The sequence below is a fragment of the Drosophila sulfurigaster genome, chromosome 2R (assembly GCF_023558435.1).
Source record: "Drosophila sulfurigaster albostrigata strain 15112-1811.04 chromosome 2R, ASM2355843v2, whole genome shotgun sequence".
Taxonomy (NCBI): Eukaryota; Metazoa; Arthropoda; class Insecta; order Diptera; family Drosophilidae; genus Drosophila; species Drosophila sulfurigaster.
This window is the reverse complement of record NC_084882.1, coordinates 10,740,953-10,766,241: the sequence shown is the minus strand read 5'-3', so window position 1 is coordinate 10,766,241 and position 25,289 is coordinate 10,740,953. Positions and strand designations below refer to the sequence as shown.

At 32.7% G+C, this 25,289-nt stretch overlaps 4 protein-coding genes across 6 annotated transcripts; all 4 read right to left on the bottom strand.

The window, feature by feature from the left end:
• Window positions 1-1,149: 1,149 nt before the first annotated feature.
• On the bottom strand, window positions 1,150-3,633 carry LOC133836677 (mitogen-activated protein kinase kinase kinase 7-like). The gene is made up of 4 exons (XM_062267269.1): window positions 3,520-3,633; window positions 2,681-2,851; window positions 2,493-2,622; window positions 1,150-1,175 (listed from the first exon to the last, which is right to left on the bottom strand). Exons 1-4 carry the CDS (start codon window positions 3,631-3,633, stop codon window positions 1,150-1,152), a joined length of 441 nt encoding a protein of 146 aa, XP_062123253.1.
• A 539-nt stretch (window positions 3,634-4,172) lies between these two features.
• On the bottom strand, window positions 4,173-10,905 carry LOC133835498 (mitogen-activated protein kinase kinase kinase 7-like). Of its 3 annotated transcripts, XM_062265462.1 has the most exons (10): window positions 9,990-10,167; window positions 9,758-9,933; window positions 9,394-9,696; window positions 9,173-9,331; window positions 8,974-9,112; window positions 8,736-8,920; window positions 8,328-8,678; window positions 8,105-8,275; window positions 7,915-8,044; window positions 7,613-7,857 (listed from the first exon to the last, which is right to left on the bottom strand). In XM_062265462.1, the coding sequence occupies exons 1-10, from the start codon at window positions 10,060-10,062 to the stop codon at window positions 7,682-7,684; spliced, it is 1,863 nt and encodes a 620-aa protein (XP_062121446.1). In that variant the 5' UTR covers window positions 10,063-10,167; the 3' UTR covers window positions 7,613-7,681. The 3 variants fall into 3 exon arrangements, 2 of the variants coding, with proteins under 2 accessions (XP_062121446.1, XP_062121447.1); XM_062265463.1 differs by lacking the exons at window positions 9,758-9,933; window positions 9,990-10,167 and adding an exon at window positions 10,427-10,487 and having other exon boundaries at window positions 9,394-9,482; XR_009893584.1 differs by lacking the exons at window positions 7,613-7,857; window positions 7,915-8,044; window positions 8,105-8,275; ... (4 more) ...; window positions 9,758-9,933; window positions 9,990-10,167 and adding exons at window positions 4,173-4,300; window positions 4,361-4,520; window positions 10,427-10,759; window positions 10,820-10,905 and having other exon boundaries at window positions 9,394-9,482.
• On the bottom strand, window positions 5,318-6,133 carry LOC133839466 (putative mitogen-activated protein kinase kinase kinase 7-like). Its single transcript, XM_062271049.1, has 4 exons — window positions 5,997-6,133; window positions 5,624-5,938; window positions 5,393-5,573; window positions 5,318-5,325 (listed from the first exon to the last, which is right to left on the bottom strand). The coding sequence occupies exons 1-4, from the start codon at window positions 6,048-6,050 to the stop codon at window positions 5,318-5,320; spliced, it is 558 nt and encodes a 185-aa protein (XP_062127033.1). The 5' UTR covers window positions 6,051-6,133.
• Window positions 10,906-15,557: 4,652 nt separating the features above from the next.
• On the bottom strand, window positions 15,558-18,134 carry LOC133836676 (uncharacterized). The gene is made up of 9 exons (XM_062267268.1): window positions 17,873-18,134; window positions 17,496-17,819; window positions 17,270-17,446; window positions 16,773-17,031; window positions 16,532-16,719; window positions 16,166-16,471; window positions 15,944-16,117; window positions 15,775-15,874; window positions 15,558-15,718 (listed from the first exon to the last, which is right to left on the bottom strand). Exons 1-9 carry the CDS (start codon window positions 17,921-17,923, stop codon window positions 15,558-15,560), a joined length of 1,740 nt encoding a protein of 579 aa, XP_062123252.1. The 5' UTR covers window positions 17,924-18,134.
• Between the last annotated feature and the right edge of the window lie 7,155 nt (window positions 18,135-25,289).

Below are 25,289 nucleotides of genomic sequence, written 5' to 3'. Positions count from 1 at the left end.
ATGTATGGACACTACAGCTCAATTAGTCAAGGATATATTGTCATATATTGTATTTTAATTCTTATGCCACATCACATTAAAAAGTAACATCACTGTGGAAATTTACAAAAATCGTTTTTTTAGTTTATAGTTTAAATATACTAGAATTATACTCTCAGTGAGATATCCAGTAACAATATTCAATGAATATAATATCCCACGAAAATACTAAAACAAAATAAGCCATGCTTGTTTTATTTTTTGCACTCAGATCAAGTTTGATCAAGAATATATGTATATACTTTATACTATATTAATTAATCTTAATCTTAATCTTTTCCATATTTTAATATAATATTATATTTGAATAAGACCGTAATAAAATAACATGAATAAGAATATAAACTTGTAATATATCACTTATTGTTCAATAAACACTTTTATGAAAATGAATATCAATAAAAATATGAATAAATTGTTAATAAGCTGCCACAATAATAAAGATTAATTTTAAGAACTATAATTATAAAATAGAGCTCGTAAAGCCCTTGTTAAGGACACTAGTAATTTCCAGACATTTGCTTTTACGACCGGGAGCCATAAAAACAATTTAAGATGGTGTGCATTTAATACCCGTTTGTGGTCTAAAATTTCGAGCTAAGCACTATTGATTTAAACAAATATTAGCTTTATAAATGCGCCCACATACAGACAGCAATTGTTTATATGAGGCTGCGATAACTGCCCCTTAAAAACGGAAAGTAGGAAAGAGGTCATGAATGGAGCCTGATGACCGTCAGGGCAATTAGAAGATTTTGCGACTGTCATGTCACTAATTTTATAATGAATGCCGCAAGACATAAAATGTTCAAAGTCAAAATGTTAAGAACACAAGTCGTCCAGGCATTTTAGGGTCCAGAAAATGCGAGTATATATGTACATATGTATATATAGAGTATAAAGTAAAGTATGTGGATAAAGCCTGGGAATAGAGACACTTTGTGGTTTTTGCTTCTTTTGGTTGGTGTTCGTGTCAAATTGCAGCGTTGACAACTGACACGTGGTGTTGTCGAGAATTCGTGCCTATTTGTGGCAGTATCATCATCACATAAATACATGTATTCCTAGGCCCTCTCATTTGTGAAAGCTTAGCTTTATTATAGCCTTTAATTACTTGACCAGCTTGGCCAGAAGGCCTGCAAGTTTAATGTAATTTTGGTCGGTTTTTAGTCAGTTTGCTTGAATTTCAAAACCATTCGTGTTTGCGGCACTTGCTTCTAATTTTATTACATGCCAGTCGGGTTCATAAATAATTAATGCCTTCAAGGTATGTGTGTGCGAACACACACTCGCACACAACAAGTAAACGAATGAGGAAAACAACTTTACATACTTAATATGAGTACTCATACTATACTTGTGAAAATGGGTGTTTAGTTTATGGCCTGTAAATAAATTTGAGTGCCTGACTGTAATTGTGTTTGCTTTAGTTTATAACTATCCAGCAAGCATATAATTTACTATAGTATATGTCTGTGAGTTGACCTAATGGCTGCCGCTTGAGTCTCAGCTATTTGCTCTCCTAGAGAGCTGAGTCAGTAGTAATAAAATCTACGGGGCATGTAAACTATTTCCATAAATTCAAAATATTCACATCAATCATATATATAACCAAAGTATTGGCTATAATCAAACAACAATATGCAGGCAACAGACTTTATGCATATGCAACGATAGACAGGTAAATGGCCACAAGTAGCTGCAACATTGACCATTTGCTGCAGGGGTGTAAATTGGTGTCTAATAAACACATAATCAAGGTTCATTTGCTGCACAGACACTAAATTGCATTAGCACAAAGGACATGCAATCGTCTCCCCTTTCCCGCCCCTAGGCAACACTTACACACACTCAGTTCACAAGCTTGTCGACAAACACAATGGAACGTGTCGCCCCAGGACAGCAGAAGCTTCTAAGCTCTGGCCAAAATCAACCCAAATCGGTGACAGTTTAGTTTATAGCCTCGAACAAGTTAAGGCGTATCTGTGTTACATTTGAATGTATGACAACAACTAACAGCAATTTCAACAACAACAACTCAACACATCGACAAGAATAACAATTTCGTTTTTAATAAGCTCGTGTAATTTATAACAGAAGGATAGTTACAAATAAAATTAAAATCTCTATAATGAAAAACGTACATAAAAACATAACAACATAATGTGCATTATTTTAGTACAATATAATTTAATATTGCTTAATTTTACTTTCGTTCTAATTTATGCAGCAAGTTGATTTACGACGGTCAAAGCGCTCAATAGCATCATTTAAATCGGAAGACACTTCACTCATAGTTGGACGATCTGTTGGAGATTGGGCCCAACAACATTTCATTATTGGTAATACATCATTATAATCTTTATGGGTCACATCATAAACATACAGTCGCAAACCTAGAATGGTCTTCAATGTAAAATATGAGATAAAATATTTATGAGAAATGTCTTTACCTCCCCTTATACAGTTACTGGCAATAACCAAAAAATCATCGCGAAATGGCTTCTTTTGATTGATCACTTCCCAAATACAAATGCCGAAGCTAAAAACATCAGTCTTTTCTGTAAAGTGTTTTTGTCCCCTCTTTGGAAAAAAAATCATAGTTAAGAATCATAAACACATTTTCAGTATAGAAACGTACGCAAACTTCTGGAGCCAAATAGCAACGCTTGAAACGGGTTATATTTCCTTCAACTTCATTCACTTTTCCGAAATCAGCTATTTTTAATTTACGACATTTATCGAAAAGTAACAAGCTTCGAGTTGTAAGACCCCGATGGATTATGTTTTTCCCATGCAAGTACTCCAAGCCCTAAAGAGAATGTGAGATCAAAACAAGTAAGGAAGCTACAGTCGAGTGTAAGATACCCGCTACCCGCTTTGAATAAAAGTAAAATATTCCGGTATTATTTTCAAAATATACCGAAAATACTACACAAATACGAAAAATATACCAAACGGTATATTTGTTGTATCGATATAGACCACATTCATAATATACCATAGACGGCACAATATACCAGATTGTCGGCCAAAGCAACTCAGACCCCTAGTAAGTAGGCGTTTTTGCACATATTTAGTATTTCTTAACAATTTTTATCTGATGGCTCTCAAATTCTAACTTTAAAATTAAAAATTATTATTCGATTTTTTTGATTTACGGGGGCGGAAGTGGGCGTGGCAAAAATTTTAAACAAACTTGATCTGCGTGCAAGCATAACAAATGCTGTCGAAATATAGCTCTATCTCTTATAGTCTCTGAGATCCAGTGTTTCATACGGACAGACGGACAGACACACAGACGGACATGGCTAGATCGTCTCGGCTGTTGATGCTGATGAAGAATATATGTATATATGCTTTATAGGGTCGAAGATGCCTCCTTCTACCTGTTACATACATTTCCTACCGCCATAAAGTTATAATACCCTTTTACCCTATGGGTAGCGGGTATAAAAATCCAAAGAGTTTTAAACATACCTTCGCACATTGTTGCATCCAATTGAGCTTTTCCCGGAATAAGATCCTTTTAGACATACGAAAATGTAGCAAATGGTAGAGTGTTCCACATTCTTCAACATTCTCGACAACCATGTAAATATTATCCACAACATTTGAAGAAACTCCGTATAATGTGACAATATTTTCATGAGCTAGATCTAAAAGCTTAGGGACTTCTCTAAGAATTTCCCATTTCATTTTCGTATTGCAGTCAATTTCTTTGAGCGCCACCTTTCTCTTTAATAATGTATTTCTGAAATCATGTACTACTGAATCATTAGATTCAGAACGTATCCACAATGCTGTTAAAATCCCACCATAGGTAAAGCCAGTCTGTAAATATCATCACTATAAGAAAGTAATTTAAGGGTCTTTAGTTGCTTACAAATTGCGTGAATTCCAAATCAGCATAGTCCACATTAATGCAAAGTCTATAATCGCATCCGAGAAAAGACACAATTCGTTTTGTAGTTGGTCTATTTTCTGGATTTGGATATAAGCACTTTTTTTATTATTTGCATTATTCGATCTGACTTGTATTTGTCCATCTCAAACCAATATGGAAGATCACCTGTAAGCTTATAAAATTTAAAATAATATCCAGATATTTTTAAGTCTTACCATTATTTAGACTATGTGCGATTGAAAATATCTCTATAAGTCTATACAGTTCAAACGGCCTTTTCCTTGTCATTACTTCCAAAAAAATAATAGCAAAGCTAAATATATTACACTTTTCTGTATATTTTCCATTAGTATCCTATATGAATAACAGAGATATAAGAAATACGTATTGTATTCTTACTTGAAAAATAATTACCTTATATTCTGGAGCCAAATAGGGATCTCGCACAATGAGAAATTTCTTCATTTGATAAATATCACTTATTTTTAATACACGATACTTATCGAATAGTAATAAATTGCGAGTACTTAGAGATTGATGGACTATTTTTTTTGCTATGCAAGTACTTCAAAGCCTAAACAAAATGGAGCAATTAGTTAGTAAAAGAACAGCTTTATACCTGTTTAAACATACCTTTGCACATTGCAGCATCCAACGCAGCTTCTGACTGAATGAAATCTTGTAATCCTTATTATGTATATAATCAGAAAGTGACCCACAATTCGCAAACTCAAAAAGTACGCATACGTGATTGTCGGGATGTTTGGAGGCACCATATAATGTAAGAATATTTGGATGGTTTAACTTTTTCACATTACGAATTTCCCTGTGGATAGATTTTTCGTCTTTTTCAATATAGCCTTTAATTCGTTGTACAACAATATCTTTGTTTTGCCAATTTGCTCTGAAAAAGTCACTATTTGTTCCACATTTCATCTAATAAGAAAAATAGCAATATTGAAAAATAATATGTCGAAATTAACTATTTCTTCTCACTTCTTTTCCAAATTGAATCTCGTTAAAATTTATATTGCAGTCAGCTAGATAATAATTAGGGAGCTCACACAGCTCTTTCATCGTTGGCCGCTTTTCTGGATCATGATCCCAGCATTTCTCTATTATTCTTTTAATGCAATCGGAATCCTCGTAAATCATCATGTCATTTATATTCGGACGATTATCTGGGAATTTAAATAAAATGAAATTAATGGAATATTTTTATATGAATTACTTTTACCTTCAATTATTTTTTTTTGGATTGCCAATGGATGCATTTCATTAAATTCGTAAAATGGCTTCTTCCTTGACATAACTTCCCAAAATATGATTCCAAAGCTAAAAACATCACACTTTTCAGTGTATTTTTCATTTTTATAGTTCTATAGAAGTAAAAGAAAAAAACAAACATGAACTGTTTCCTAAAAACAAATATATAAATACATATACCTACATAAACTTCTGGTGCCATGTAACAAACAGTCCCGACATCCTGGGTATTATTTGTCACAAGTTCTTTAACTGTACCAAAATCACAAATTTTCAACGTGCGATATTCATTGAAAAGCAACAAGTTTTGCGTCTTAAGATCCCGGTGAGCTATGTTTTTTGTATGCAAATACTCTATCCCCTACAAGGAATGTGAGTAAAGGAAATTATAAAGAACATTTAACATAATACCTTAGCACATTGTAGCATCCAATCAATCTTCTCGTTGAACGAAGCTTCTCTCTTCGTGCAGTGCAAGAATTCGTAGAGTGATCCACAATCGGCATACTCCAAAATAAGGCAATCTCTGTTGTCTCTGCTTTTAGAGACTCCGTACAATTTAATAATATTCGGATGAATACATTTTCGTAGATTTTCGACTTCTCGATGGACTTTTTTGATCGTTTCCTTCTCATTATAAGTTGTAATTTTCACAGCAATATCTGTTTCTTGACCATGAATTCGCCAGATTCCTTTGCGGACCTCTCCAAAGCTACCTCTCCCGATCTTCAAAATTACATATATTTGAACTCAGATTATTTGTTCTACTGCTTTCTATGCTTACCCATTCCAACAATTTTATATCTTTAAAGTTCACGTTAATGTCTGTATTGTCCATAATTGAAAAAATCGAAATGACTAAAGCGTAAAATTGTAGATGCTTCAAAATAATTAGATAGATAGATTACACCGCAGATAAGAAATTGATATGGCTACTTGAATATAGCCCGATTATACCCTATTTAGACGAAGTGCATTTGCTTCAACGCTGCAATTTTATGATGTTAGTTTTTACACAAAAATGGCAAATAGTTGTATGAAATATATATATTCATATATTTTGTTTGTTTACTTTTTTACTCTTAAACAGGATATATATATATGTTATATATAACATAAGATAATACTTTTAGAATTCCATTTCTTACCTTTCCTCTAATAATATATATATATATATATATATATATATATATATATATATATATTGAATCTATAAATCTGATTTAATTAAATCAGACAGTGTAAAAATTGAAAAATGCACTCTTAGTCGTTTGGTGGACACAAGCGTTAGTATACTATTGATCTGCTCAATTAGCAGAGATGAGCTATCAAATTTTGATTGCGGAATAAAATTTCGGCTATGGATACGTTGATGATGTTGCGAAAGACGTTTAGTGATTCTACTGTCGCAGAAAAATAATTATAAGTGGTAGAAATATTTCAAAGAGGGCCGGCAACGTAAACTAAATAATATACCATCGAAATACTAAAACTAAACCAAATGGTTTATTTTGTATATTTATATGGTACTACCTAAAAGATACTCTATAGAGTGCAAAATATACCATATTGTCAGAAAAAGCGACTACAACCTAGTAAGTAGTTTTTTTTGCCCGTACAAAAGTATTTCTTTAATAACTTCAACAATTTTTATCTGATCGCAACCAGGTATCACAAAGAATATAGAAATTGTATATACCAAAATTCTAGCTTAAAAATTACGCTTGTTTTTCGATTTTTGTCGATTTTTGGGGGCGGAAGTGAGCGTGGCCAAAATTTGAAACAAACTTGATCAGATGAAAAAAATTTTGAACGAGCGGAAAGGCAATATATTTTGCAAGTTTCACAAATTTTAGAGTGCCCGTTTTTGGTTATCTATATGACCCTAAAGTTGGCATGGAAATGGTAAAAAATAAAAATGTATGGCTACACCACACAAACATTTGCTTATTATATAAATGTAATTATTCAAAAAAGCAGATGAAATTACATGTATTGCAACTTGGCTGCAAAATTTTTTGGATTTTAAATATATATATATATATATCGTCACAAGAAAATGCCTCAAACGCTTTGTTTTTTAATTTGTTTTTTTATTATCCATCTTAATGCAAACACAATGAAACGTGTCGCCCCAGGACAGCAGAAGCTTCTAAGCTCTGGCCAAAATCAACCCAAATCGGTGACAGTTTAGTTTATAGCCTCGAACAAGTTAAGGCGTATCTGTGCTACATTTGAATGTATGACAACAACAAACAGCAATTTCAACAACAACAACAACTCGACAGATAGAATGACAACCATAACAATTGCGTTTGTAATAAGCTCGTGTATTTTATAGCAGAAGGATAGTTAGAAATAAAATTAAAGTCCTTCTATTGAAAAATGTACATACAAAAATAAAGGGTCAACATAATCTGTATTATTCTGATATAATATAATTTGTTATTGCTTAATAATAATTTCGTTCTAACTTATGCAGCAATTTGATTGATGGTCATAGCGCTTAATTGAATAATTTAAATCGCGACGCACTTCACTCATTGTTGGACGATCTGTTGAGGATTGGCGCCAACAACATTCCATTATCGGTACTATACCTCTATAATCGTCATTGATCAAATTATAAATATCCGGTCGAATACCTAGAATGGTCAGAAATGTAAAATATCCGCTGTGTACTTTATGAGAAATACCTTTACCTCTTTTTATATATTCACTGATGTCATGCAAATCCCTGTCGCAAAATGGCTTCTCTCGTTGGATCACTTCCCAAAAAATTATACCGAAGCTAAAAACATCCGACTTTTCTGTAAAGTTTTTTTTTTCCATCTTTAAAAAAAATAAATCATAATTAAGAATCATAAACACATTTTCAGTATTGAAACATACGCAAACTTCTGGAGCCAAGTAGCAACACATGAAATCAGTTCTAATTATTTCAACTTCATTCATTTTTCCGAAATCAGCTATTTTTAATTTACGACAATTATCGAAAAGTAACAAACTTCGAGTTGTAAGACCCCGATGGATTATGTTTTTTCCATGCAAGTACTCCAAACCCTAAAAATAATGTGAGACGAAAAAAAATCCAAAGTGTTTTAAACATATCTACCTTGGCACATTGCTGTATCCAATTCAGCTTCTCCCGGAATAAGATCCTTTTATACTTACGACAATGCAGCAAATGGTAGACTGTTCTACATTTTGCATACTCGACAACCATGCAAATTTTATTCAAATAATTTAAAGAAACTCCGTATAATGTAGCAATATTCTCATGAGCTAGACCTAAAATCTTGGGGACTTCTCTCAGAATTTCCCATCTCATTTTCTTATTGCAGTCAATTTCTTTTAGTGCCACCTTTGTCGTTAATAAATCAGTATCAAAATCATGTTTTACTAAACCATTTGATTCAGAACGTCTCCACAATGCTGTGCAAAGCGTCTCACAGGTAGAGTCAGTCTGTAAATACCATCATTATGAAATATTATTTTGATTGTTAGATCTGTAGTTGCTTACAAGTGTCGTGAATCCCAAGTCAACATGGTCCACATTAATGCAAAGCCTATAATCGCATCCGAGAAAAGACACAAATCGTTTCATAGTTGGTCTATTTTCTGGATTTCGATTTAAGCACTTTTTTATTATTTGCATTATACGATCTGACTCGTTTATTTCCATGTGAATCAAATCTAAAAAATCATCTGTAAACTTATGAAATTTAAATGAATATCTGGACATAATTTATAAGTCTTACCATTTTTTAGATTATGTGCGACTGAAAATATCTCCATAACTCTATATAGTTCAAACGGCTTTTTCCTCGTCATTACTTCCAAAAAAATAATGGCTAAGCTAAATATATTACCCTTTTCTGTAAATTTTCCATTAGTATCCTATATGAATAAAAGATATATAGGAAATATGTATTGTATTCTTACATGAAAAATAATTACCCAGTATTCTGGAGCCAAATAGGCATCTGGCACCATCCAAAATTTCTTCACTTGAAGAATATTACTTATTTTTAATACACGATACTTATCGAATAGTAATAAATTGGGCGAACTTAGAGATCGATGGACTATTTGTTTGCTGTGCAAGTACTTCAAAGCCTAAAAAAATAAGTATAGTGAGCTTTTTCACAGCGCAGCCATAAAAATATCATTAAACATACCTTGGCACATTGCAACATCCAACGCAGTATCTGATAGTATGAAATCTTGTAATCATCATCACGTATACAATCATAAAGTGAGCCACAATCTGCAAACTCAGAAAGTACGCATAAGCGATTGTCGGGATATTTGGAGGCACCATATAATGTAACAATATTTGGATGGTTCAACCTTTTGAAATTACGAATTTCTTTGAAGAAAGATTTTTCGTCTTCTTCAAAATAGTCTTTAATTTTGTGTACAACCATTTTTTTGTTTTTCCAAATTGCTGTGCAAAAATCAGTAATTCCTCTAAGCTGCATCTATTAATAAAAATTAGCGAAATTAGAAGTTAATCTGTCGGAATTAGCTATTTCTTCTTACCACTTTCCCAAATTGGATCTCGTTAAAAAATATGTATATGTCATAATTCGGGAGAAAATCACATAACTCTTTCATCGTTGCCCGCTTTTCTGGATCATGATCCCAGCATTTTTTTATTATTGGCTTAACCCAATCACAATTCTTGTAAATAATGTCATTTAAATTCGGACGCTTATCTGCGAATTTTAATAAAATAACCTTAAGGGAATATTTTTATCTGAAATGCTTTTACCTTCAATTATTTTTTTTTGGATTGCCAATGGAGGCATTTCATTAAATTCGTAAAATGGCTTCTTCCTTGACATAACTTCCCAAAATATGATTCCAAAGCTAAACACATCACACTTTGTATTGTATTTTTCATTCCCATTGAAGTTCTATAGAAGTAAAAGAAAAAACAATCGTGATGTGTTTCCTAAATACAAAAATATATGCATATACATACACAAACTTCTGGGGCCATGTAACAAAAAGTCCCGACATCCTGGGTATTATTTGTCAGAAGTTCTTTAACTGTACCAAAATCGCATATTTTCAACGTTCGATATTCATTGAAAAGTAAAAGGTTGTGCGTCTTAAGATCCCGGTGAACAATGCTTTTTTTATGCAAGTACTCTATACCCTACAAAAAATGTGAGTGAAGAAAATTATAAAGAACATTTAACAAACCTTGGCACATTGCAGCATCCAATCAATCTTCTCATCCATCGAAACTTCCCTTTTCGTGCGGTGCAAGAATTTGTAGAGTGATCCACAATCCGCATACTCAAACAGTAAACAAATGTTATCACTGTATTGGGAGACTCCGTACAATGTGATAATATTCGGATGAGTACATTTTTGTAAATTCTCTATTTCTCGGAGAATATTCTTTTCGAAACGAATCTTCTCTGTTTCTGAATCTTGACTTTTGTCTTGAATTATTTTCACAGCAATTGTTATAACTTCCAATTCAGTCTGCCACAATGCTTTATGGACAATACCATAGCTGCCATACCCAATCTATAAGAATTACATAAATGCTGAAGTTGTTGATGTTATCAGAATTAAGATATTTCCTACCGTTTCACGTATTTGTATCTCATTGGAGCTCACACTTGTAACTATAACGTCCATAACTTGATATCGACAAAAGACTAAAACCCACAATCTACGACTAGTATTGATACCTGTAATCGCTGAAGGAGATAAGAAATTCTAATCGATACTGATAACGATATGGTGTAGAGCAGAACCAAAATTTTGTTTACACTGAAATCGCCCGACAATTTAGGGTTAGCCATAAGATTGCATTCTGAGCAAGCAATCTTGTCAATAAAAACAATATTAACAAGTAAGAAAGCTACAGCCTAATGTGCTCGACTGCGAAATACCCGCTACCCATTTGCAATAAAATTATATTTTACAAATACAGTAGAAACCGGTTATAGCGACTTTCAAGGGACCCACTAATTAAAATGAGAAAAATAAAATTTTGTTTATTCTATGGTTGCCCTAGGATTTTAAAATACAACTAATTAATTTTTTAATCAATTTAATTTGTATGGAGACCCACCAAGTCGTCGAGTTTTCGTCACAAAAACCGGACGGTCGCTATAAGCGGCGTCGTTATAACCGGATTCTATAGTATACCAAAAACTACTAAAACACACGGGAGATTATTTTGGTATATTGGTATAGTACTACATTTAATATATACCATAGAGTACTCAATATACCAGATTGTTAGCCAAAGCAATCTCAGTCTCTGTTGCCGATGATGGAGAATATATATATATATATTATACTTTGTGGGGTCGTGAGCTGACTCCTACCCATTCAGTATTCTCGAATCCGATCATACTCAAATTATAAGGAATCACATTATTTGACATTTGCTAGTACTTGTTGGCAAAAAGAATGTCATGTGGGTGTCCAAACGTTATGACAACAAAAAGCTATGGAGCTTAGAACTTAATACCATGCGAATATTGTGATTATTTCCATTTCGGAATAGAAGTAGAACCGTTTTTAACTAAATAATTAAATGACTTTTTTGTTAAATATTCGATACATATATTCGATATATTTTGTATTTAATTTTTCATGAATAACTTCGTATTACCTTAAAAATAGATTAAATTAAATTCTATAAACTATGTGAAATATAAATATATACACAATAAAAACTATATAAAAAAAGATCCAGTCTATTAAAATAGGTAAATCAACTTTAATATTTTTTGTTTTTTTTTTTCAGAAAAAAATTTAATGATCAAATAATTTTGTTATTTTATTTTAACGACAAATTCCAATTACAATATAAAAATTTTAAAAATACAAGTAAAACAAATCCAATTAGTACATTGCAATGCTGCATTTATTTGACTCATGCTTCCGGACTATTTTTTTTCGTTATCGCAGGATATAGAGAACAGCATATACGAAGATAACGGTGTTGAAGAGAGATCATTGAGGATAATAAACTTAAGGTAAAGTAGAATAAAAAACGCGAATGCGAAAAAATACATCATACTCAAATTAAAAAGTAAATTATATAATTACTCAGATTTATAAATGAATAATACAAATAAATGACATAAGGTTTCTCAAGTTAATTATTGGATTTATAACTTGAGTAGTGCTGCAAAGGTTGCACACTTGAATAACGTTGACGACTCCATTCGCGACGCTGATTTGCTGACTCCTCTCTAATCTTCCGGTCACGTTCTACAATAGGATTGGTCGTAAGATCAGGGAGTATCTTCACGCCACTGGTTGTTGAGGGCTTGTAGATGGCTCGTTGACGCATTCCCTGCACATGACTCATTCCGAAACTCGAATCGAGCTTGGGGCGCAGAGTTAGCTTCTCCTTGATGGGACAATGCAACTTATAGTAGTTGCCCGAACGCAAATAGAATTGGTTCACAGTACCAGAAAGGGGCATACGGACTACATCAAAAGCCTCGGCGCCCACATGAAAAGTTTGCGAGCCATCTGACCATCGAACAATGCGTGCATTCGACTCTTGGTAAACTTCACCAGTTGCATTTTGAATCTCACGCCAACGCACTGTGGTCTTTTATTTAGTAAGAAAAGCCTCTCGTAACTCACAATCTCTAAGGTCCTCTTTGGAAGCTTCATCTTTATAGTCCAGCATCTCGTAGGGCTTCTGATCGAACGGCATAAAGTTGGGCATCCGCATGAGACTTGGCTGACTAGCGGCCATATCAGAATCAATTTCTGGCCATTCGGACTTGAACTCAACGGCTAATCTGTCTAGGTACTTCTCCCTGAAATACTCATCCATTCGAAAGACTGCATTGGTCTCTGCATCTGACATAATATTCTCCAAATCAGCACACTTATTTTCGGTAGCATGTTCGTTGTCTGACGAATCGCTGTCGCTGCTACTGCCGCAATGTAGATTAATAATTTCATCAATACTTGCATTTATATAAAACCATACCAATTGCCAGCATCAGAAAAGCTTTGAAGTTTCTTCTTTTTGTCCATATTGTTTGCTGCTCTAACTTTTGTACTTTTATTTAACGCACTGAAACTTAACGATATTTTTCCGATATTTAATATTATCGAAATGTCAAAATACCTCAGACTTGGCCTACTGTGACAGCCCTTCTTGACATTAGCATGACAACAACAATATATGTATGTATGAAGTTGGATTTATTATTGTTAGTAAGTTACAGCATTGGCATTCATATTGTAAGCGAGTTTCAAAATCAATCTTGAATTCATATATCAGTTCATTAGATTGTGCTTAATTCATACAAATGGATTATGATTCTGACATCAGCACTTGAATTCAGTGTTGGTAATTTTGTGAATAAAAGTTGTAATAACACTAATTGAAAATACAATACCGTAATTATGTAAAATAACATTTAATTTAAAAAAAGCAAAACTATCGCTTACAGTTGTAATAGAGGTTAAATGAACCATTAGTGGCCCACAGAGGCTACCATCCGCCAGTGCCGAGCTCGATGAGCCGAATTTCTGGGGATTCTACGCCTATATGTATGGTTATAAACTACACTCACAATTATTTCCACTTCATACCTGTATGAATTATGAATTTTCCACTGCACTATATATGTATATTTATATTTGTATATACACGTCTATCCTCACATATATTCTCGCTTGGGGTTGATCTGGTATTTTCCTCTGCCAGATTATATAATTTGCATATTCACGTGGGATTATAAAGTTCGGTGGCCGAGAGACAATAATACGTCTGCTTTGTCTAATTGCTTTTTCTCTTCTGCTAAGCTCGCTTCTAGGGTTGTTGATAATATGTATGTATATCAAAATATCAATATATCGATAATTTTTTTATAAAAATAAATATTTATATCATGATATTTTTTCCCCTGATATATCGAATATCGCGATTTTTTTTTGATATATTTTTGATATTTCCTAATTGGTCACTTTGATTTGACCTAACTTCCTGTAAAGATGAGCGCGGCAAAAGGTTTTTTTTCGGAAGTTAAAAATCATTCTGCAACCTGCAACATTTGCAGTAAAATTGTCAAAACGAGCGGCAACTCGTCGAACTTACTGTCTCACCTTAAAAACAGGCATCGGCATGTGTGTATTTCGCCGAAATTGTGCCAAGGGTTCACAATTTCGGGGAAATACACACATGCGTGTGTCTGATGTTTTTCTGGGGAATTCGTGTATTCCGTGTAAGAGATTTAATAGGCGAAATAAAATCAGGATTATATATGTTTTTATGCAGATGCATATGTTGATATACACAAAAAAATATAATTATGTATTTATTATACATACATATATATAATTTTGGAGTTAAATTTTGGTTAATGAAAAAAAATAAATATATAAAAATTAAATATCAAAAATACTTGATATATCGATATTTTTGGGTGATAAATATTTTTATCAATTTGATACATTTTTGAAAAACGATATATCACTGATACGATATTTTTTAAATATCATGCAACCCTACTCGCTTCACTTCGACTGTACTCCATTGCACCGCATGGTAAGCCGAGCTTTTGCAAGAGCTTTTCGAAGACAGTGATAAGCAAATGCAGATAGTGAGATGACTAAGTTAGGGTGCGTCAATATTTAGAACACCAAAAAACAATTGGGAAATTTGGAACTTCTTTTATTACAATGTATTTTCCGCTTACTACACGCTTTAAAAAAATTGATGGCAGGATGATAAGTAGGCTTGAGCCTATATGGTATTTTTTTAATAAATTGCAATTTATTTGCATATGTATGTGTGGAAAGTTTAAAAGAATTCGCTCAAACAATATTTTTTCCAACATTATTTTTTAATTCAATGACATTTGCATTTGATTGGTTGTTTCATTAGTTTTTCAAAAATAATTTGGTCTTGTAGATAAAATTTGAATTAGATTTCACAGAAACCTCACATGTATCCTCGGAACTGTTTTTCCACAATTATGTTAAAGTGTTAACGATATACAAAAGGTTTTTATTTATCTAATTTTTTGAGTGAGTGCGAAGAACGATGAATTTGCAAACTAATCTGATTTTATGTGATAATTTCGTTTTCTAAACTTCCACATTTTCTGAATCACCTAGTCTATTGATACTGTTCAACAAAACATTATATATACTACAATTTCTACGTTACAGCTCTTATTTTGTTATTTGACCTTCGGTTTTCCAAATTGCTTTGTAGCTTACACCAAAGCTACCCCTCTCAAACTATAAATCGGAAAAATTAAGTAAATCGTTTGATGGAAATTATCATCGAACTCTCTTTACCCTTTTTGCTAATTGTGTGTCCTCAAAATTAATTAACGCCTAAAATTTTAAGGAGTTCACATACACTACTGTGTATTTCATTCATCGTCGGTCGTTTATCTGGATCTTGATCCCAGCACTTCTTTATTATTGATTTTACGACATCAATATCCTCATGTTTCATCATTTCAATCAGATTTGGACGATCACCTGGCGTATAAGAAAAGTATGAGAAATCCCGAATATTTATTATTTGTTAATCTTACCATTTATTATGGTCGCCAAAGATTTTTTTCTAGACATTACTTCCCATGAAAGCAGACCGAAGCTAAACACATCGCTTTTTGCTGTATATTTTCTATTGGTCTTTCATGTAAATAAATAAATCAATCGTATTAAATATTTATTTCCTTTCACATATTTACATATACTTACGCGAACCTCTGGAGCCCTATTATCTATCCCACTGAACTCCTCATTCATGGTAGCGAATTCCTTTACTCTACCATAGTCGCATATTTTCAATATCCGAAAATTATCAAACAGTAGCAAGTTCTCTGTCTTAAGATCCTGGTGCAGAATGTTTTTGCCATGCAAATATTCCATACCCTACAACAATCATTAGAAAGGGGAATAAAAAAGGGGCATTTAACACACCTCGGCGCATTGCAATATCCAATCAAGGCCCATATAGAATGTAACTTCGTTGTCTGTACGATGCAATAAATTGCAGAGCGATCCGCAGTCTGCATATTCAAGGAGCATCAAAATTCTATCTTCGCGATCAATAGAAAAACCATAAAGTTCGGCAATATTCGCATGATGTAATTCTTTTAAATCATGAATTTCTTTTAGGATGGCCTTTTCTTTTTGTGCTTGAATTATTTTTACAGTAATGTCTCGGATTTCATATTCTGCTTGCCAAGTTGCTTTGAAGACAATGCCATAGCTACCAGTTCCAATCTATAATAAACACATGAATTTAATTGGTAACTTATTTATTCTAAAAGTCTGTTTTCTCACATATGTGCCCAGTTTTAAGGCATTGTAGTTTACTTTAGTGGAAGCACGAGGATATTTGGGAAGAAGATTACACAATTCATTCATCGGCGGCCGATTACTTGGATCTTGGTCCCAACATTTTTGAATTATTGGCAATAAACTATCTGCATCTTTATACTCCTTCAAATAATCTATATCCGGACGTTCCCCTGCAGTAGAAAATAATTGCAAATAGCATTTAAATATTTTTAACAATACATACCATTCATAATTTTATTTTGCAGAACCAATTTCTCCATGTCTTTAAATTCTTCAACAAATTTGCCAAGTTCAATCTCCTCAACGTTTATGTAACTGTGAGCTAAAGGATACATAGGGAGAAGTTCACAAATCTCTTGCATTGTCGGCCGATTTTCTGGAACACGATCCCAACACTTTTCGATTATTGGCCTAACGCAATCAGAATCCTCAAAAATCATCGCATCCTCTATATTCGGACGACTTCCTAGAGTGGTGAAAACCTTAAATTTCAGATCATTTTAGAATTAATTATCCTTACCACCAATAATTCTATTTTGAATAGTGAATACATTCATATTTTTTGAGAGCATTTCGTAAAATGGCTTCTTCTTTGACATAACTTCCCAAAATATGATTCCAAAGCTAAACACATCACACTTTTCAGTGTATTTTCCATTTTTCTTTTTAAGAAAAATAAAAAAGAATAAATTATTAAAAAAAGAAATGCGTGGCACTTACGCAAACTTCTGGTGCCATGTAACAAGGAGTCCCAACTGCTTCTGTATTCATTGATACAAGTTCTTTGACTGTACCAAAATCGCATATTTTCAATGTGCGATACCCATTGAAAAGTAAGAGGTTGTGTGTTTTAAGATCCCGGTGAACTATGTTTTTGTTATGCAAGTAGTCTATTCCCTAAAAAGACAATGTATTAAGGAAAATAAAAGAACATTTAACATGATACCTTGGCACATTGTAGCATCCAATCAAGATTCCCGTTGAATGAAACTTCAAAGTTCTTGCGATGCAGTAAATCGTAGAGAGATCCGCAATCCGCATATTCAAACAGTAAACAAATGTTATTCTTGGTGTTTTTAGAGACTCCATACAACGTTATGATATTGGGATGGATACATTTTTGTAGATTCTGGATTTCTCGGTGAATATCTTTTTCGAAATTAATATTCTCGGTTCGTTTATCTTCAATTATTTTCACAGCAATTTGTCTCACTTCTAACTCAGTTTTCCACGATGCTTTTTGGACAACACCATAGCTACCTCTTCCAAGCTATGAAGAATTGAAGCTGAAGTAATTATTTCAGAATGACAATATTCTCCTACCTCTTCATCCGATTGTATTTCATTGAAATTTACAGTAACTAAATCGTCCATAATTCGATGTATGACTTTATGTTAATATATTGAAAATATATCAAAATGGATATTATTATTGGTGTTGATAACTGGAATTTTACCTAAGTTAATAAGAAATTTCTGTGGATACTTAGCAATGCTGTGAATCTTGATCAATCATAAAATATTTCGTTTTTATTGCGGTTTCAACACAGATTTTTGACCCCTTTAATAAATAACTGCAAGATTTAGTATAATATACATAATTAATTACATTTAAAACAATCGTTGTCTTAGCACTTATATTGACTCGATAATCCACAATATTTTTGATACCAAAGAAGATGTATTTTGTAAAGGTGCAAAAATACACTCATCGGACACGTAGCAAGTTTAGCAAAGCGTTATCGTATATACTATATACCTAGTATTATTCGTATAAAAAGTCTTATATAAATATGTTATCACAAAATTACGAAATAAAAACTCGTACCACAAAAAATCAAAATTGTGGTTTAAATCGAAATCACAATTTTTAAAGAAGTAGTGAAACAAAAAATAAATATGTAAATGCCCCGATAAGAATAATCGCGGATCAAATTTGGTATGATACGATCCAGAGAGGGGCAACCGACAGACTGATTGGGCTTGTGAAAACCTACTGCGAATATTTCGAGCGAACCAACTCACGCACTCAACAAAGAGTTCGATCGAATGGAGTGAAAGCAAAAACAATATTAAGTGTGTTTATACATATGTATATTAACCATGTTGTTAAACATTTCGATCATATATGTATGTATGTTCATAGGTGTGAAAGTTTATTTACGTTTCCAAGCTAACCGATCACTTATGTTAAGTGTCTTATAATAATTGTTTGGTTTTACTAGGGTTGCTAAGCATACATTAAAAATTGTTTTATTTTAATCCAGAAAGAAAAATATAACTTTCAGCTTTCATACAAATTAATCTAATAAAACATAAGAAACTTATTCATATTCATAAAAAAATATACATATTTAGGCATATGGAAATATAAAACAAAAATTTAGTTATGTAAGTTTGTGAGAAATTAAAAAAAAATAATTAATAACAATAAATAAATAATACATATATGGTTGGCTGGTTGGTAGCCCTTGTTGACTCAACATCGTGTGTGAGTGAATCTCTTAATATTCTCTCATGCTTATGCATGCCATGCATATATAATTTGTATAAGATAAGATTTGCTAGAAGTAAAAAACGACTCATATACAATTAACACCCCAATAAAAAAAAAACGTTCAGAGCAAGCCATCAAATACACACACAAGCCTACACTCATACATACATACATATGTATGTATGTTCTTTCTTGATTAAAAGTCACTCAGATGTGTGCAATTTTTATACCTGATACCCATAGGGTAGAAGGGTATTATAACTTTGTGCGGGAGGAAATGTATGTAACAGGTAGAAGGAGGCATATCTGACCCTATAATATATATATATTCTTGATCAGCATCAAGAGCCGAGATGATCTAGCCATGTCCGTCTGTCTGTCCGTATGAAACACTGGATCTCAGTGTCAGACTATAAGAGATAGAGCTTTAATTTTGGTATATACAATAATAGCTATAGAAATTGTGATTCCTGAAAATTTGTGCCGTCTATGGTCTATACTATATAAATATACCAAATATACCAATTGGTATATTTTCAGTATTTTTGTAGTCTTTATATATATTGAAAATAATAACGCAACATTTTGATTTTGTTCAAAATGTGTAGCGGGTATCTCACAGTCGAGCAGACTCGACTTGTTTTCTACTATGTTTATTCTGAGCGATAAGAAGAAAGAGAGTAGAATAATAAAAATAATTTCACAATTTATTTCTTATGTTTCTTACTTTTGTTTTTGTAAAAATTAAAAAAGGTAGAAAATTTCGAATATTGCCAATTTCTCCATCCAACTCCAACTCTTGATAATTTAACTAAAATAATGAGTAATTGCAAGAATAATTCACACAATGGAATTGCCAAACTTGCTTATCTTTATCTTTGATAGATGTTTATAATAAAAAGATATACGTACGTATACATATGTTTATATATTTTGTGACGTTTTCAAATTATAAACAAATCACTGGCTGATGCGCAGAGTTGATTTGACACTTAGCAGAATTCTAAAGCATAATTTAAAGTTTATTGCATTGAGAAAACCGAACCTTTTTGCTATCATTAACTTATTATTAACTATTAAGTGTAACTAACATTAACTATTAGTGTTTATAAACATTAAAATGATTAGCTTGATGGAATATAAAACACAACCATTACTGCATTTATATTATTTATTAAGTAGCTGAGTTCTATCCTTTGCTTTCGTCACAATCTACTCTCTTCTTTGTTCTTTTTTTTGTATTATTTTTTAATACTTTTATGAGTTTACAATTAATTTAAACCCAATATAAACTTTATGCAAGTGAATATCTGGACATTGAACTTTTTCGAATGTGCTACATTCCAATGAAAGGAAATAATTCATAATTTCAGCTCACCATAAGTGCGCAAATGGTTAATGGAATCAGTTAAGAAATTTAAAAACAACAAAATTTGTACAAATTTTGTTAATTTACTTATAATTATGAATTGTTTTTGCTAGACATTTGTTTATTTTCCTATTAATGTTTACATTTGCTTACATTTTGTTATATTTATTTAAAATCGTAAGTGTGTCGCAAGCGTAATTTTGAAGCTAGTTAGTTGTGATTTTTGGTACATACAAAATTAACTACATTCTTTATGATTTCTGAAAATTTGGTTGCGATCAGATAAAAATTTTAAAAGTTATTGAAGAAATGGGATAAAACGCTACTTACTACGGGTCTTAGTTGGTTTGGCTGACAATTTAATATACAAAATAAATATTTTGCATTCTATATTTATGAATATTAAATTTCTCTCTAAAACCTCAAAAATTTCTTTAGTGCTTTGATGTTAAGTATTTCGTGATCAATAGTTAACAAGTACAACTGAATAAAATAAATTGTAATTAAATATGAGAAGAAATGACAAATTTCACATAAAAAAATTGTTTTTAAAAGTGTAGCTTTTTCTATGTGAAGATGTTAAGATTTATTATATTGTGAGTTACGAGAGGCTTTTCTTACTAAATTAAAGACCACAGTGCGTTGGCGTGAGATTCAAAATGCAACTGGTGAAGTTTACCAAGAGTCGAATGCACGCATTGTTCGATGGTCAGATGGCTCGCAAACTTTTCATGTGGGCGCCGAGGCTTTTGATGTAGTCCGTCTGCCCCTTTCTGGTACTATGAACCAATTCTATTTGCGTTCGGGCAACTACTATAAGTTGCATTGTCCCATCAAGGAGAAGCTAACTCTGCGCCCCAAGCTCGATTCGAGTTTCGGAATGAGTCATGTGCAGGGAATGCGTCAACGAGCCATCCTCGAGCCCTCAACAACCAGTGGCGTGAAAATACTCCCTGATCTTACGACCAATCCTATTGTATAACGTGATCGGAAGATAAGAGAGAAGTCAGCAAATCAGCGTCGCGAATGGGGTCGTCAACGTTATTCAAGTGTGCAACCTTTGCAGCACTACTCAAGTTATAAATCCAATAATTAACTTGAGAAACCTTATGACATTTATTTGTCTTATTCATTTATAAATCTGAGTAATAATATAATTTACTTTTTATTTTGTGTATGATTGCATAAACTCAATAAACTCGACCTCGACCTCGTTAACTTCGAATACTATATGCTGTTGTTTATATTTTATCTTGGGTTCACGGCAAGAAATATTTATTCCGGAACCCGTTACCTATAGGGTAAAAGAGCATTAACAGGTAGAAGGAGTCGGGTCACGATCCCATAAAATATGTATATATTCATTATCTCGGCAACAGACTAACAATCTGATATATTGTGTACTCTATGGTATATTTTAAATGCAGTATATCAATATACCAAAAAAGTCTTCCGTGAGTAGTTTTGTGGTATATTTTCGCTCTATGTATTTGTAAAATATAATTTTATTGGAAATGGGTAGCACAGATCGTTAAATGAGGATTGTCTTATACAACCCAGAATATAATAATTTTTTAACTTACCGCCCTTTAGTAGATTTTTGTGATGACATTTTAAAATAATATCGAAATGTTCTCGATTATCAAAATATTACTTTGGGCAAAAAGTGAGGCTTATTTATTTATTTGAAAAACGAAAAATCTTTATTATTTCATTCCCTTCTAAGTAATCCTTTACCGATAAAATATACTTATGCCAACGTTTTTTTCAAATCCTCGAAACATTCCAAATAGTCCCTTTTCGGTATAGCCATCAGCGCCTTCTTCGATTCGGCTTTTATTTTCTCAATCGACTCGAAACAAATTCCCCATAGTGGTCTCTTCAGATTCGGGAATAGCCAGAAGGGTGACTTCTTCGAGTCAAATCAGGAGAGTGCCGGAGTTGCGGAATGGTACGTGTTGAGGTTTTGGCGAAATGGTACGAAGAACGAGTTAAGAAATTTAACGTTTTCGGTACTAAACGAGATTGACTGTTCGTAGACCCAAATGGTCTTTCAACATAGTTATCACAGATCATTCTGATATTCCGATCATATCAGTTAGGTCTCTAACATTCAATCGACAATTTTTGGGCACTTATTCATTTCACTTCATTGCCATGGTGGTCATCTCTTGACGTCGATAGTCATCCGCAACGTTTCAACTCATTAACACGTTTCTGGCCTTCTTTGAAGTCCTCGTACCACTTATAATTATTTTTATGCGACTTGGTAGAATCACCAAAGGTCTTTCGCAACAACATTAACGATTCTACAGCCGAAATTGTATTCCGCAAAAAAATATTGATAGCACTTCTCTGCTTAAATCAGACAGTGTGAAAAGTGAAAAATGCTCTCTTGGTCATTTGGTAAACACAAGCGTAAATATACTATTGAATATGACATTAACATGATGTCATTAACAGTCCTGACAACTCATCAAATAAAGAACAAGCTCGAAATGTCCGCGAAATTTAATTGTCCTTAAAACATTACTCATTGCTCATATTAGTATTTCCATAAGCTCGGCATAACATGCAGACGGTACAATCTCATTTTAATGTATTTTCAGTTTCTTTTTCAGCTTTCTCTTGAGTCACTTGTTGCCAAAATTTAAACTCTTTTTACGATCAGCATAATTACTTTTACTTTTTTAAAAGACTAAAAAAAAAGGAATTCCATGAACTATATGCATATTAAGAAATGTATTCAACGTTATATGTTATGTTATGTTATGTTGGTCTGCATTCGTAGATCGATTGTACTTATAAGGGGGATACTGATTTTTTTTAAATACACTTACATACACAGTGGATCACAGCTTATTTCAACCACCACCAACCGACAACTTGGAATCAGAATACTGGCCAAACTAAAAAAGGTATTAACTTTATTTAAACGCAAGATTTTAGTTTAATGCTTTAACATACAAGATGTTCTGTCATTTATCTTCTAATTTTTTGTTTACTATATCAAATTATTGAAAAACAAAAAAATTGCGAAAAAAAAGGACCACAGCTTATTTCAACCAGCAACTTTGCAGATGTGCGAAGATCAATTTCCAAGGAAAATAGAGTTTCTTTATTGATCGTTTGCTTTGTGTATAGTATTTTTAATGTTTAGAAGTTAGAAGAATTTCTTTCTTTAGATCTCAAGAGACACGCATATTTTACAAAATGGGTCCGTGAACCACAATTGAAAAGAAAAATGGCGTCATAACTCCCTTAAAGAATGAATATTGATGAAAATGTTGACAACTGCATTCACATATTATTAAACAAGTAAGAAAGCTACAGTCGAGTGTGCTCGACTGTGAGATACTCGCTACCCATTTTGAATAAAAGCAATATATTTTGCGGTAATATCCTCAAAACATACCAATTATACTTCAAAAATACTAAAAATATATTTTGGAGTATTATTATTAAAATATACCAAATATACTAAAAATATACAAAATGGTATATTTGGTATATCGATATAGTACCGCATTCAAAATATACCATAGACGGCATAATATACCAGATTGTTGGCCAAAGCAAATTAGACCCCTAGTAAGTAGGCGTTTTTGCCCATACAAAAGTATTTTTTTAATAACTTCGACAATTTTTATCTGATCGCAACCAAATTTTCAGGAGTCATAAATACTATAATTATTATTGTATATACCAAAATTCGCACAGATTCTGCTTTACAATTACGCTTGTTATTCGATTTTTTCGATTTGCGAAGGCGGAAGTGGGCGTGGCAAAAATTTGAAACAAACTTCATCTGCGTGCAAGCATAACAAATGCTGTCGAAAAAATTATAGCTCTATCTCTTATAGTCTCTGAGATCTAGGTGTTCATACGGACAGACGGACAGACACACAGACAGACATGGCTAGATCGTCTCGACTGTTGACGCTGATCAAGAATATATATACTTTATAGGGTCGGAGATGCCTCCTTCTACCTGTTACATACATTTCCTATCGGCACAAAGTTAGGGTATTACTTCTACCCTATGGGTAGCGGGTATAAAAACGATGATAAATGTGTTTTGCTTCTTTCGGTTAGTGCGTCTTCCGGGTATAACGACGTAAAATTGTCGGTCCCTTGAATGTCGCTATAACCGGAATCTTCTGTATATTTACAGTGGCGTGCAAGTCTGAGTACATGTTTGCAACTACTGACTTTGGGTACGCATAAAAAAGTTATTAGTAAAGTAAATGAGTCCAAATTTTTTTATTATTCTTTGAATATTTATTTACAAAATCTTATACAGAATATACCAAAAAAATCTTATTGGTTTATTTAAGAAATAAACAAGTAAGAAAGCAACGGTCGAGTGTACTCGACTATGAGATACCCGCTACCCATTTTGAATAAAAGCATTATATTTTGCGGTATATTTCTCAAAATATACCAAATATACTACAAAAATTTAAAATATACCATAGACGGCACAATATACCAGATTGTCGGCCAAAGCAACTCAGACCCCTAGTAAGTAGACGGTTTATACATACAAAAGTATTTCTTTAATAACTTCCATATTTTTTATCTGATCACTACTATACTATAGTTATTATTGTATACACTAATTCGCAGCTGTAGCTTGAAAATTACGCTTATTTGATTTTTTTGATTTGCGGGGGCGGAACATTACATTGCCAACATTACGTTGTTGAGGTGAGCATCCAATTAGTTCGCCTCCATTGCGGCAAAAATATTTCGCACGGCCTCGGACATCATATCCTGTAAGAAAAGCTTGCCTTTTACAAGTTCAGAGTTTCGAATTTCAGATATTGTTGGAGGGGCAGCATATTCTCCGTGTTTGTTAAGCCAGCTACTGA